This window comes from Branchiostoma floridae, chromosome 1 (genome assembly GCF_000003815.2).
Source record: "Branchiostoma floridae strain S238N-H82 chromosome 1, Bfl_VNyyK, whole genome shotgun sequence".
Lineage (NCBI taxonomy): Eukaryota > Metazoa > Chordata > Leptocardii > Amphioxiformes > Branchiostomatidae > Branchiostoma > Branchiostoma floridae.
This window is the reverse complement of record NC_049979.1, coordinates 34,252,533-34,264,519: the sequence shown is the minus strand read 5'-3', so window position 1 is coordinate 34,264,519 and position 11,987 is coordinate 34,252,533. Positions and strand designations below refer to the sequence as shown.

General features: G+C 44.0%; 2 protein-coding genes across 2 annotated transcripts; one reads left to right on the top strand and one right to left on the bottom strand.

Moving 5' to 3' along the window:
* Positions 1 to 102: 102 nt before the first annotated feature.
* On the bottom strand, positions 103 to 8,304 carry LOC118426091 (putative inactive phenolphthiocerol synthesis polyketide synthase type I Pks15). Its single transcript, XM_035835382.1, has 3 exons — positions 8,058 to 8,304; positions 413 to 1,905; positions 103 to 159 (listed from the first exon to the last, which is right to left on the bottom strand). The coding sequence occupies exons 1-3, from the start codon at positions 8,302 to 8,304 to the stop codon at positions 103 to 105; spliced, it is 1,797 nt and encodes a 598-aa protein (XP_035691275.1).
* Positions 8,305 to 8,922: 618 nt separating this feature from the next.
* LOC118426017 (patched domain-containing protein 1-like) lies at positions 8,923 to 11,652 on the top strand. The gene is made up of 3 exons (XM_035835268.1): positions 8,923 to 9,898; positions 10,830 to 11,004; positions 11,637 to 11,652. Exons 1-3 carry the CDS (start codon positions 8,923 to 8,925, stop codon positions 11,650 to 11,652), a joined length of 1,167 nt encoding a protein of 388 aa, XP_035691161.1.
* The last annotated feature ends 335 nt before the right edge of the window (positions 11,653 to 11,987 follow it).

Sequence of the window (11,987 nt, the reverse complement as noted above, 5' to 3'; positions counted from 1 at the left end):
TCTGAAAGCCAAGTTGGCTTCTTATCAATAAACAGGAGAGCTGCAATACATTGAATATTGTCCTACCTGTCCTGTTGATCTTGTCTGGATTTGTCTCCTTTGTCACATGTCGGCTATGGACCAGTCAGCTCCTAGTGTCTTCAGCACATCTTCAAACCGCTATGACAAAGAACGAGAAAGGAAGCCATAATCAACAGTGTGCAGTTTGAAAAGCAGACACATAGGGTTGTAATTTGAGTACTTTCATGTGGATATGGATGTGCATTTAGACATATTCAACAATCAGAATATCAAATGTGCATGGAGTATGCTTCTGTGATGGAGTCATGTGTGATCTGTTTTAGTTTATTGATTTTAAAAACTGCTTTTATAACAATCATTAAAGCAGTGCTTATGCTACCGAAGCACATACCTGTATCACGTCACTGAACACTGGATCCTCCAGGGCAAGTTTCCTGCCCATTCCCCACCACTGAGTCCCCATCCCGGAGAAGACAAAGGCCATCCTGCCGCGCTCAGCACCCTCGGGGACCTTTCCCTCCACGGCTACATTCAGCTTCTCTTCTCTTGCCATGAGGTTGAGCTTTTGAACGGCGTCATCGGGCCCGGTGACAACTATTGCCAGCCTTTCTGCATGGTGTTGGTAGCGGTTTGCAGCAGTGTACAGGCTCTGTTGGAAGCGGTCTTCATTGAGAGTTGGGGTGTCAGTTATGAAAGAGATCCAGTGTTCTATTTGTTCTTTCAGAGCAGCCTTGGTGTTCCCGGACAGCAACATGATAGTTTTTGTCTCATGTCCTGTTCCTGCTGTGAAGTGATTGTCGTTGACTTTGTCACTGTTGTGTACAGCTGGATGACGATCTGGTAATGGGGACCTCTCCAAAATGAGATGAGCGTTAGCTCCGCCAAAGCCAAAGGAGCTGCAGCCTGCGAGCCTGTTTTCCTTCTCCTCCCACTGTAACAAAGTGCTGGGCACCTGAATATTTAGCGCATCAAAGTGTATGTCTGGATTTGGCGACGAAAAGTGCACCACCCTAGGAATTTGGCCCTTACTGATCATGAGCGCCAGCTTGATGATTCCAGCCACACCTGCAGCGCCTTCTGTGTGCCCGAAGTTGGACTTCACCGAGCCAATGTAGAGAGGTGGATCTTCTTTACTTCGTCCTCTTCCAAGGATCTGGCCCAGCGCATTTGCCTCTGTTCTGTCACCAACCTTGGTACCAGTTCCATGTGCCTCCACATACTGGATGCTGTGAGGATGTACTTTGGCTGCTGCACACGCTTTCTCAACAAGGTCCAGTTGGGCGTCGTAGCTGGGGTTCGCGATGCCTGGTGTTCTCCCATCGTTGGTTAAGCTGCCTCCTCTGATGACAGCATAGATCCTGTCACCATCTGCCAGTGCTCTAGAGAGTGGCTTGAGTACAACGACACCGGCTCCCTCACTTCGACAGTACCCGTCTGCAGAGGCGTCAAAGCTTTTACACTTTCCATCTGGTGACAGCATCCCTGCTTGGCAGAAGCCAATTGTGGTTCCCGGCAACAGCATCAAGTTGACACCACCTGCTATGGCCATGCTACAGTCTCCTTTTCTGATGGCTTCACTGGCAAGATGGATGGAGTACAAGGAGGAGGAGCAGGCCGTGTCTACAGAAAAGCTCGGACCATGGAGGTCAAACTCGTAGGAGATGCGGTTGGCCACCATGCATGAGTTTGTGCCAGAGTTTGTGTATTGGCTGACGTTTGAATATGGGCTAACGGTCATCATGAGGTACTCGCTTGACGTCACACCTACGTAAACCCCGGTGTTTGAGCCGCGGATGGATCTGGAAGGTATCCCGGCATTCTCTAGGGCCTCCCAGGTCACCTCCAGCAGGAGCTGGATTTGAGGGTCCAGGTGGTTAGCTTCATCTGGGGAAATAGGAAATTGTCCTCATTCCAATGAGATGTTTTTTTCTGATTTGCATTAGTGAGATAGGATTCCTTGACCACATTTATTTCCAAATGATGCCAAGCTTAACAACTGATGTATTCTAGATCTATCTCATTGTTTATGCAAAAAAAGTCCTCAATTGCATGAATCATGTAAATTATTGATCTTTTTTTACCGAATAGGACAATGCGTCCATAGTGGGGAAGAGTAAAGAGGGCCACTTTACGACCAATGATATGCTTATGAGGGTTCATAAACATCCAGGTATATACGTATACAATATTTTAAGGCAAATCAATCTCTACAGCTGGATAGAATTCGCAGATTTACTTCCGGACGTTCGGAGTCACATCCATTACTCTTCTTTGGCCAACAGGTAGACCAACAAATCAATACTATATAGTACATCTAACTGGAACTAATGATGTTCACTATCGTCAGCAAGCCTCCAAACGCTGAAAGTGTGAAATTCCCGCCATGTCCCACTATGGGGTTATAGTATACTAATGATTATCATCCTTCAAACTTATCATCCTTCAAAGTGCAAACAAAATTGTCCCTTATAGTTCCAAGAAGAAAGCTGTTAGGGGGCCCAATTCCGCGTCACTTCTTCATAACGAGTCCGCGAGCTATCTACTCACGACCGTAGGAAGTACATAAAATGAGGAACTAGAGTTCGACGAACACATCCCTTCGCCAAATAATCATGCCTTTATTTAAGACTTTAAGGTCTTATTCATGTATTACTAAATAGTACCTACCCCAATAGCAAATGACTGCATGAACGTGTGTTCCTCACAAACCCACAAATGCTACCAAAAACATAACCTTCTTGGCGAACTGCCACAGATGACCTGGTAGCATCCCTGGTCAATCAGAATTTCATGCTTGTCAGAGGATTTTCTCCCCAGTGTAAGGGCGTCCAGGTCACAAGGCTCGTAGAGCTGAGAAACAGCTGTGTCATTAGATATAGGTCAAAATGAGAGATATATAAAACACTGTTTATTTCCGGTAATTGGCCACTGATTATAATTAAATGCATCTTTCCATGTAGATTACTAGAGTTCCACGACCCCATACCTTCGCCAAATAAGCCTACCTTTCTTTACAATTGCTGTATTAATTGTGTTTGTCATTGATTATGCAAATAAGGTTCTCATTTGCATAAATTACATCAGCTGATCATCTCCTCCACCAGACAGCAAACGTACACAATCTATGTTAAGAAAGAAGGCTTTTATCGCATTTTCTGCTAATTTATGCAAATGAGGACCTCATTTGCATAATTGATGTTCAACGATGTTCACCTGTACATAACTTCCAAATGCTACAAGTAAAAATTTCCTGTCATTTACCACAATGAAATATAGCATTTTCTCATTGATTATGCAAATTAGGTCTTTATTTTGCATAATATACATCAATCAATAATCCTGTCCTTCTCAGTTACAAATGTTACATGTTGCAATGGTCCCATAATGGACCTGAGCGCATTTACCAAATTTCCTAATTAATTATGCAAAATAGATACAATTTTGCATAATTGTTATGTCATTATATGTAGCATAACTTCAGACATCTACATACCAAAAATCATAACAATCCGTTAATCCTTTCTTGAGTTATTCTCTTTTAAAGTCTGACAATAAACATGCCCTGCAGTTCCAAAACAAGCCGCTAGGGGGCCCAAACCTATACCACTTACTCTCGACATCAAGAGCTATCCACCACTTAAAAAGCATTGCCGCAGCATGTCCAGAACTCGAGATATCAAACCAGGAAGTTCCGCTGCAGTACCGTAACAGGTCGCTAGGAGGCCCAGAATCTAATCGTTTTTAGGTCTCAACAAGACCTACCCACATACCGAATATCAATACAATCCATTCAGGCGTTCTTGAGTTATGGTGGTCTTCTACAGACATAGAAATACATACACACGCTACCCAAAATATAACCTTCTTGGCGAAGGTAATTATCTAAAGTACCTTTCAGCCAAAAACAATGCAAACATGTTTGAAAGTTCTATCATGGAATTCAGTGGATTTATGAACTTTCCTCATTAATTATGCAAATTAGCTGTTGATTTGCATAAGTATCACATTATGCAAGTCATCACTTAGGCTATCTACCACTGAAAAATCACGACCACAGCATGTTCAGAACACGAAATGTAAAAAATTGCTGCAGTACCTTAGGAAGCCACTAGGGGACCCACTATCATACTCGACCTTCGTTGTCCTGACCCCTACCCATCTACCGAATATTATCAGCATCCTTTCAAGGCTTCTCAAGTTATGCATTCCACAAACAAACGGACGCACACTCTCGGCCCTCTACCGTCCTGACGAAAAATGCTACGCCATCCATTTTTGAACACGACCTTCCTTTTTGCAACCGCTACTCAAATACCAAATAACATGAAAACCTATACACAGCTTCTCGAGTTATATGCTGTTGGCATGGATTTATGAACTTTCCTCATCAATTATGCAAATTAGCTGTTGATTTGCATAATTAGTATTACATTATGTAAGTCATCACTCATTCCCTGTACATACCACAAATCATGATGATCCGTCAACACGTTCTCGAGTTATTCTCGAGCTCGTCCAAAGTTTGAAAGGAAATCGGTGCCTGCAGTTCCAAAAAAGTTGCTAGGAGGTCCAAACTCACAGCACTTACACTCTGTCCCAAGGGCTATCTACCAATCAAAAATCATGACCACAGCATGTCCAGAACATGAAGTATCAAAATTAAAAGTTTTGCTGCAGTTCCTTAGGCAGCCACTAGGGAGCCCATTATCGAACTTGACCTTCGTTTTCCTGACCCCTACACACCTACCAAATATTATCAGAATCCATTCAAGGCTTCTCGAGTTATGCTGTTCACAAGAAAGCGGACGCACACATTCGGCCCGCTACCGTCCTGACTCCTGACGGAAAAAGGCTACGCCAACCATTTTCGAACACGACCTTCCTTTCCGCAACCGCTATTTCAAATACCAAATATCATTTAAATCCATACACAGCCTCGACTTGTATGCTGTTGACCTACATATAGGGACACAACATGAGGCCTTAACCGAGAGCCGAAAATATAACCTTCTCGGCGAAGGTAATCAAAACCAGACGTCCTGCTGCATTGCCATGGAAAGCCGCCAGGAGGCCCATAATCTAACTTTATGTTGCCAGCACCTAACAACATACTAAATATGATAAAGATCCATTTACGACTTCTCCAGTTCTGCCCATAACATTCTTGGTGAAGAAAAATATCCTGTTTCAAAATTTCTATAGAGGAACACACTGAAGGTCCGAAAAAAAGCTTATAGGGGCCGAAATTCCCATCAATTCTTTCTGAGAAAAAAACAGTAACGAAGCAATCCCACAACAACAGTAAGGTTAGAATAAAGGACCCGAGAAAGCCACTAGAATGCCTAAAGTAGTGCTTAGACTTCAAGACCGAAACCTCTCCACGGTTATGTAGTTTACACTCACACGCACCCTCACTCGCACACAAAAAACACACAAACACACACGCGCGTAAACACAGATACATACACATAGACACACACTCACACATACACACACACACATACACACCGACCTACCAAATATCATTACAATCCATTCATGCATTCTTGAACTGTTGCAACCATGTAAGTTAGTAACATGGCTGCAATGACTAGTAGCTTCGCTAGATGTCCTCCATCCCATTTAGGTGTACCCAATTTCTTCCTCCACAAAGAAGATAATGTTTTCACTTGAGCAGTCGCATAGTTTGCAGATCGGTTTCTGTTTGCTTCAACCTTAAAATGTTGACTTTCGTGCGACCAAAAGCAATTATTTTCAAACAGGCCAACCTGAGTGTTATTAGTCGATTTGTTGTAGGCACATTTTCAACGAAGGAAAGAAGTGGTATAGATGTAACTATACTACCTCTACGGAGTCTTGTGTGTTTTTCAGTCCAAATATGAGGACAATGCTTGCTCATCCAGGTTAGCTTTAAATCTGTGGCCTCAAATGCGAGATGTGTGTTATGGTGATGAACACCAAGACTACCGCCGGCCCTGCGACTTAGCTTAGCTGGAATTATGCATGCATAACGTAAGATGATTACAAAATGCATTTTAACGAAGTACAAAACACGGAAGAAGCGAAAACATGACTCATTATGTTATTGGGCCTCGCGAAAATAAATCGAACAAAAGCATGTCAGTCATGCATAAAGGCATGTCACACCCTGCTCCAGCGGTTTCCTTTACTGAGAAAAACTGTGCAACGGAACGGGGAAACGACCGACTTTGTTGTCTAAACTTCAAAGCACGTCATTTTTAAGCGCTGTGGCCCAGTCGACGAGGTTTGTCCGTTAATCACTATATCATCAAGGACAAAGGGTCCCGTGTATTTTTTAACCTGAAAATTTACCCTGGACTTGGGTGTCGGTGACCAGCTAACACCGGGCGTATTACTATTAGTAATTTATGGCTTGCATACTCGGTGGCTGTTCAAATGTACATAACGTTGTCGCCTATACGCGTTATCCAGACTTATTCATGGCAAATAAGTTGTAAGAATTTATAGCTGCTGGTGGGTTGCTACAGGGTGCAATAGATAGAAATTATTTTCATAAATGCACAAATCATAATACAAGATTTACCATATCGTTCGTTCGTCCCATAGCCTTTTTAATCAGCCGAAGGCTGATTAATTAGCCGTAGGGGCAGCACAACAACATGTTATGCTGTATCAATAAGCATTTTAGTCCTCTGGCGGCGCCTATCTCCTCTACGGGGCATGGTGAATGATGTAAATCACCATATACTCATTTTCACCTGAGTAAAGTGGGGAAAGTCGTGTACAGTGCCTTTCCCAAGGGCACAAGATCGGTGGCACGACAGCGGGATTCGAACCCACAACCTCTCGGTGCAGATACGGACATGCTGCCACTGCGCCACGCGGTCCCACTATTTACCATATATAGGGGATTAAATTTAAGAAATTAAAACTGCCACTCACAACAAAATGCTGTGGTTGCACCTCGTAAATATATGTTGCCACATTTCCGCACAGAGTTTCGTCAAAGACACCGGTACCGGTACCGGTAAACCAACACTTCAGTTACTTAAGCAAATGGGCAAGTTTTGAAAATGGACATTTCGGAGAGTGCACGCTGTCTTTTCCAAAATACTGACGAAAGTGAAAGTGTCTAGCTCTCTGAGGAGCTAATTTCCCACTGGTTGTGACAGAAAAGGCACTGTATACACAGAAGTTATAGGTTCATGCAGGAAAAAGTTCCCCAAGCTCTTTTCCACAGGCACAATGAACAGAGGACCAAGGTTTGGCGTCCTGTTCTAAGGATCGCAACCCTTTATAGTAGCGTGCATGTCGGGTGAGCGACACAGCCGGGATTCGAACTCTCAACTTCTTGGTCCAGAGGCAGGGTCGCTAACAAACTGTCACGTTGTCAAAGTTTTAACCAATTCAAAATGACCATAGAAAAAAATAAAGGAATTGTGCAATAAGCCCAGCCCACATGACACCACAGCTACAGGTGCCACAATGCCAAAATTATACGCTTGTTCAAAGAAAGTCTACATTTGCAAACAAACGGGAGTCAACATTTGCAAACCCGGTAAACCGCCCCATGGCGTAACACACCAAGTTTGACTGAAGAGTACAAGCTGCATATCCGGAAAGATCTATTTGATCCACTCTCACCTACTCGTTTCGTGTTAAGTTTTCTTTAAGGTGCTCGAGGTGTAAATCTTCCCAAACATGCGACCTCAATTTAACGTCCTATCCAAGGGACGTCCCTTATTAAAGCTAGGTATTCATTTCACCTGAGCGAAGTGCGGGAATTCGTGTTAAGTGATTTTCCCAAGGGCACAACGTCGAGGCATATCAGGGGACGTCGAGGCATATATCGGACCCAGGACCTCTGTGCTTTGAGCCAAACACCCTAGAATTAGGATACGCAACACCACGGGTTAACGTCCAGTTGGTTGGGTAACTTCATTAATTGAGTATCTTAATCTCGTTATCTAGCTATCTAACCTTCACCGACGTACCAAGTGGGGGAATGTTAAAAACTTTTGATAGCACACCACTTCATATAAAGTGTTTCTTACCGGGCGGAATTTTGAAGAACTGACGGTCGAATTCGAACACGTTGCACTGTAGGTAGCCACCACATCGATTGTAAAGTTTGCCAGGTGTTCTGTTGGGATGCCAGAAGTACGAAGTGTCGAACCTGTCGTCTGGAGGCGGGATGGTGCAGTCCCTTCCCTCCGCTAACATGGCCCAGAAGTCCGCCGGTGTGTGGACTCCGCCGGGGTAGCGGCAGCCGATGCCGACTATCGCCACCTTTTCATCCATAGCTGGAATAGTTTTGAAATATTCCTTGTAAAATTAGCCTATATCATTTTTAAAACTCTCGAAATAAAACCAGGCTGACAGACCGATGCCTCATTTTTTTTTCTTAACCGATCTATTCGTCCGTTCCGTGTTGAGGCTAGTTTAGATCTGGGTGTCGGTCTGATAGCCCAAGTAAAAAAAGATGTGATACTGTCAGATGGTGGGCGGAAACTACGAAGTCTTCTAGCCAATAGTGTTACTTGACAAACGTTAACTTGAATCTGCATAGGGTCTTCCATTTCATGAATGTGGAGGTTTTAACACTTGTCTTCCACCACCCTAATTTGACACCTTCCATTAATTATCAAATATCCAGTTGTCCATGCATCATGTTATGGCTGTCTTGTTACAAACATCAAGGATTATTTCTTTACATTTACCTTCATACACAAAGGGTATACTCTTCCCCACAAGTGATTCGGTGGAATAGTCCGAAACCTTATTGTCCTACCACAAGTCATAAGGTTAGGGTACCTGACACCCTACCCAGACAATAAATCACTGCCGTGTGCTCCACGTGAAAACACCAAATACACAGCCTTCACTTCCTTCGGTCCTGTGGAAGCGACTTTTGGCAAAATGAAAACGGCACAGTATCGTCTCGACAGGCTGTTCGGTCTCCATGGACGGCTGGTGGCAAGTACGCCAGTCTTTTTCCTGATAGGCTCTGTTTTAGTTGCCGGGATTTTGGGTGTCGGTTTCATGTTTATTCAAGCGGAATGGGACATTGTCTACTTGTTCAGCCCTGAAAATGGACGAGTGGGCCAAGATCAAGCAGCCGTCCGTCGCTGTTTTTCCACTAACTATTCCGACTTCTTACCGGACAGACAGACCAACGTAGGTAACTTCGGTAAGGTGATCATCGTAACAGAAGACACCGGTAACCTGCTGAACTGTGAACTTGCAAGACAGGTGCAAACAATCCACCAAACTATAGTGGAAACGCCTGTTACTGTTGGTGAACAGACTCTAACCTACAAGGATCTGTGCGCGAGGAGAAACCAAACGTGCGTCTTTTCTCCTCTTGTGGACCTGTTGAGTCAGCAATGCCAGGGGGATGTCGGGACGATAAACATTACATTCCCGATAGCGAGCTACCGCGAGAATACGTCGGTGTTTCTCGGCCATCAGATCGGTGGGGTAGACTTTCTCCCAGACAGAAAGACACTGAAACGAGCGAGTGCTTTTCAGCTGTCTTACCATCTGCAGCCAGATGAGGGAGGCACAGCTGAAGCATGGGAGCAAGCCTTCACTCGCAAAGTGTTGGAACTTTCCACTGATAACCTTACTGCGGTCCCGCTGACATCCACAACACTTGAAACAGACATTATTGACACAAGTGCTGCAGTTGTCCGCAGGTTTGCATTGATGTTTGCCCTTGTCAGTATCGTGTGTTCTGTATCATTAAGCGCAGACTGGGTCCGGGCAAAAGTGTTAGTGGGAATGGGAAGTCTGTTGGCCCTGGCCCTGGCTTTCCTGTCCACTTTTGGACTTCTACTGTGGTTAGGGTTCAAGTTCATCCCTCCCATCGGCCTGATCTCATTCCCCATGCTAGGTGAGAAATACATCTTGGTCACATTTTGTAATTCCTTAATTAAGATCTCTAATGGCTTGCAATTTGGAGCAATACATGGTGTGATTCTAATGATTTCCTACTTATTTCCACACAATGTCTCCTCAACTCTTGAATCACAACTCTTGCCACTAAAAGATCATGACAATAGCAAATCCAGGTAAAAAGATACAAAAAATGGAATTTCTGCTGCAGTACTAAGGTCACATACCAGTGAGCTCAAAATCGATCTTGACCTTTGTCTTCCCAACCCCCACCCACATACCAAGTATCATCGTAATCCCTCAAGAGGTTCTTTAGTTATGCTGACCACAAATATCCGGAAACACGAACACACAGACAGACAGACAAACAGACAGACACACCAAAAATTATATTATTTTATGCTGGCCATCGGCACACTCCATATTGGCTAGATAAGTTCTTTGGAAACAATCTTTTCACTTCAGAGGAATATATAATCATAAGCTTAGTCTATTTAGAAGAGTATCAACAAGCTGAGGTTAGATTTCCTTCCGAAACTGCAAGACATATTGGAAAGATGAGGTTTTATAAAATAAACTATGGTGTCAACGTGCATCTCAATGGGCAGTGAGGTTTATTGATATAAAGGCTACATGGCAGTAGTCAGTCATGTGTTGCTTGGAGGAACACAGCTTTTAAACATGTTTGTATGACATAGTGATGATGCAGCTTATCTTACTATGCAATGCTTTAGGATTGACGTAACTATATTAAGAAATGGAAGGAAAATCTAATTTCTTACATTTATCTGCCCTAATGGGCCTGTATATACTATAGCGTCTGGTGTCTGTCATGACTAGTGGAAAATATGCTCCACTGTTCCTTGAGATCATTTGAGCTGAATTGATTCACTGAACTGATTTTCACATTCTTGATACTTTTTGTTCAGGACTTGAAGCGGCAAACAGACTTCACCTGGCCACATCGTGGTGGCGAACAGACGAGACCGCGGCGGTACCGGAGCGCCTGGGGCGGACCCTCCGCGAGACCGGGGTGCCCATGACCTATACCGCGGTCATACTAGCCGTCACCTACGGAGTCAGCAGTGTTACAGACTTTCCAGGGTTAAGAACCTTCTTCATTTTCTCAGCTCTTGTGACTGTCTTCCTTCTCCTGTACCAGTGTTTGTTTCTTGTAGCACTGTTTGGTTTGGACGGGCGAAGAGAAAAGGCAAACAGGCATGCTTATGCAATGTGTAAGACAGTGTTGCCTAGGGCCAAAGCAAGTGATCAACCGTTGGTTTATAAAATCTTCTGTGCCGGGGGACATTCAGTAGATGATACAGAGCCGTGGCAAGCGAGTGAAAGAAGCCTCTCCGGACTTGTCCATAAGCACGTTAGCATTTTTCTAGCAATGCCCATATGCAGGATGCTTGTTGGCACTTTGTGGTTGATATATATCAGTTTAGCTATCTGGGGTTGTTGTAATTTACAGACAGATTTTATCTTACGTAGCGTTGTCGCGGACGACTCAGTTTCGTCTTCATTTTACGAATCCGAGGAGCGGTTCTTTAGTACGTTCGGCCCATCCGTGTCTGTTGTGGTTGTCAGTGGAAATGAATATTGGCGCCAGGATTCCTTGAACAACATACTCGATCTGAAAACCGATCTGGAACGCAGCGGTTATGTGTATAATATCAATGGGACCGAGGAGGGGCGGTTTTGGTTGTCACAGTTTCTAAGCTTTGTCCGTTCAGTTGGCATCCCAGTTGACAGTCAAAATGACTTTGTGGCCTCCCTGAAGTCGACGTTTTGGGCTGATAAATTACATAGCCCGTATGTCTCAGACGTCGTGATTCATAACGACACGATATCGTGTTCACGTTTCGTCATTCAGACCAAAGACACGTACAAGTTCCGGGATAGCATCACTGCTGTCCGAGAGTTTCAGAAGATCGTGCAGGAATATGATGTCAACGCATTATTTTTCCACCCTTCATTTTCCTTCAATGACATGTTGACACAGATATATTGGGAAGCCATCAGGTTCTCCGCTGCCCTGGGAGGCAGTTTGTTTGGGACTGTTTTCCTGCTTACTTTTCACCCTG

Coding starts and splice junctions, on each gene's coding strand:
- LOC118426091 (XM_035835382.1), bottom strand. CDS start 8,304: ATGGATGAAAAGGTGGCGATAGTCGGCATCGGCTGCCGCTACCCCGGC. Junction 1,906..8,057: donor GTTCTTCAAAATTCCGCCCG/GTAAGAAACACT, acceptor CTATTTCCCCAG/ATGAAGCTAACCACCTGGAC. Junction 160..412: donor TGTTCAGTGACGTGATACAG/GTATGTGCTTCG, acceptor TCTTTGTCATAG/CGGTTTGAAGATGTGCTGAA.
- LOC118426017 (XM_035835268.1), top strand. CDS start 8,923: ATGAAAACGGCACAGTATCGTCTCGACAGGCTGTTCGGTCTCCATGGA. Junction 9,899..10,829: donor GATCTCATTCCCCATGCTAG/GTGAGAAATACA, acceptor CTTTTTGTTCAG/GACTTGAAGCGGCAAACAGA.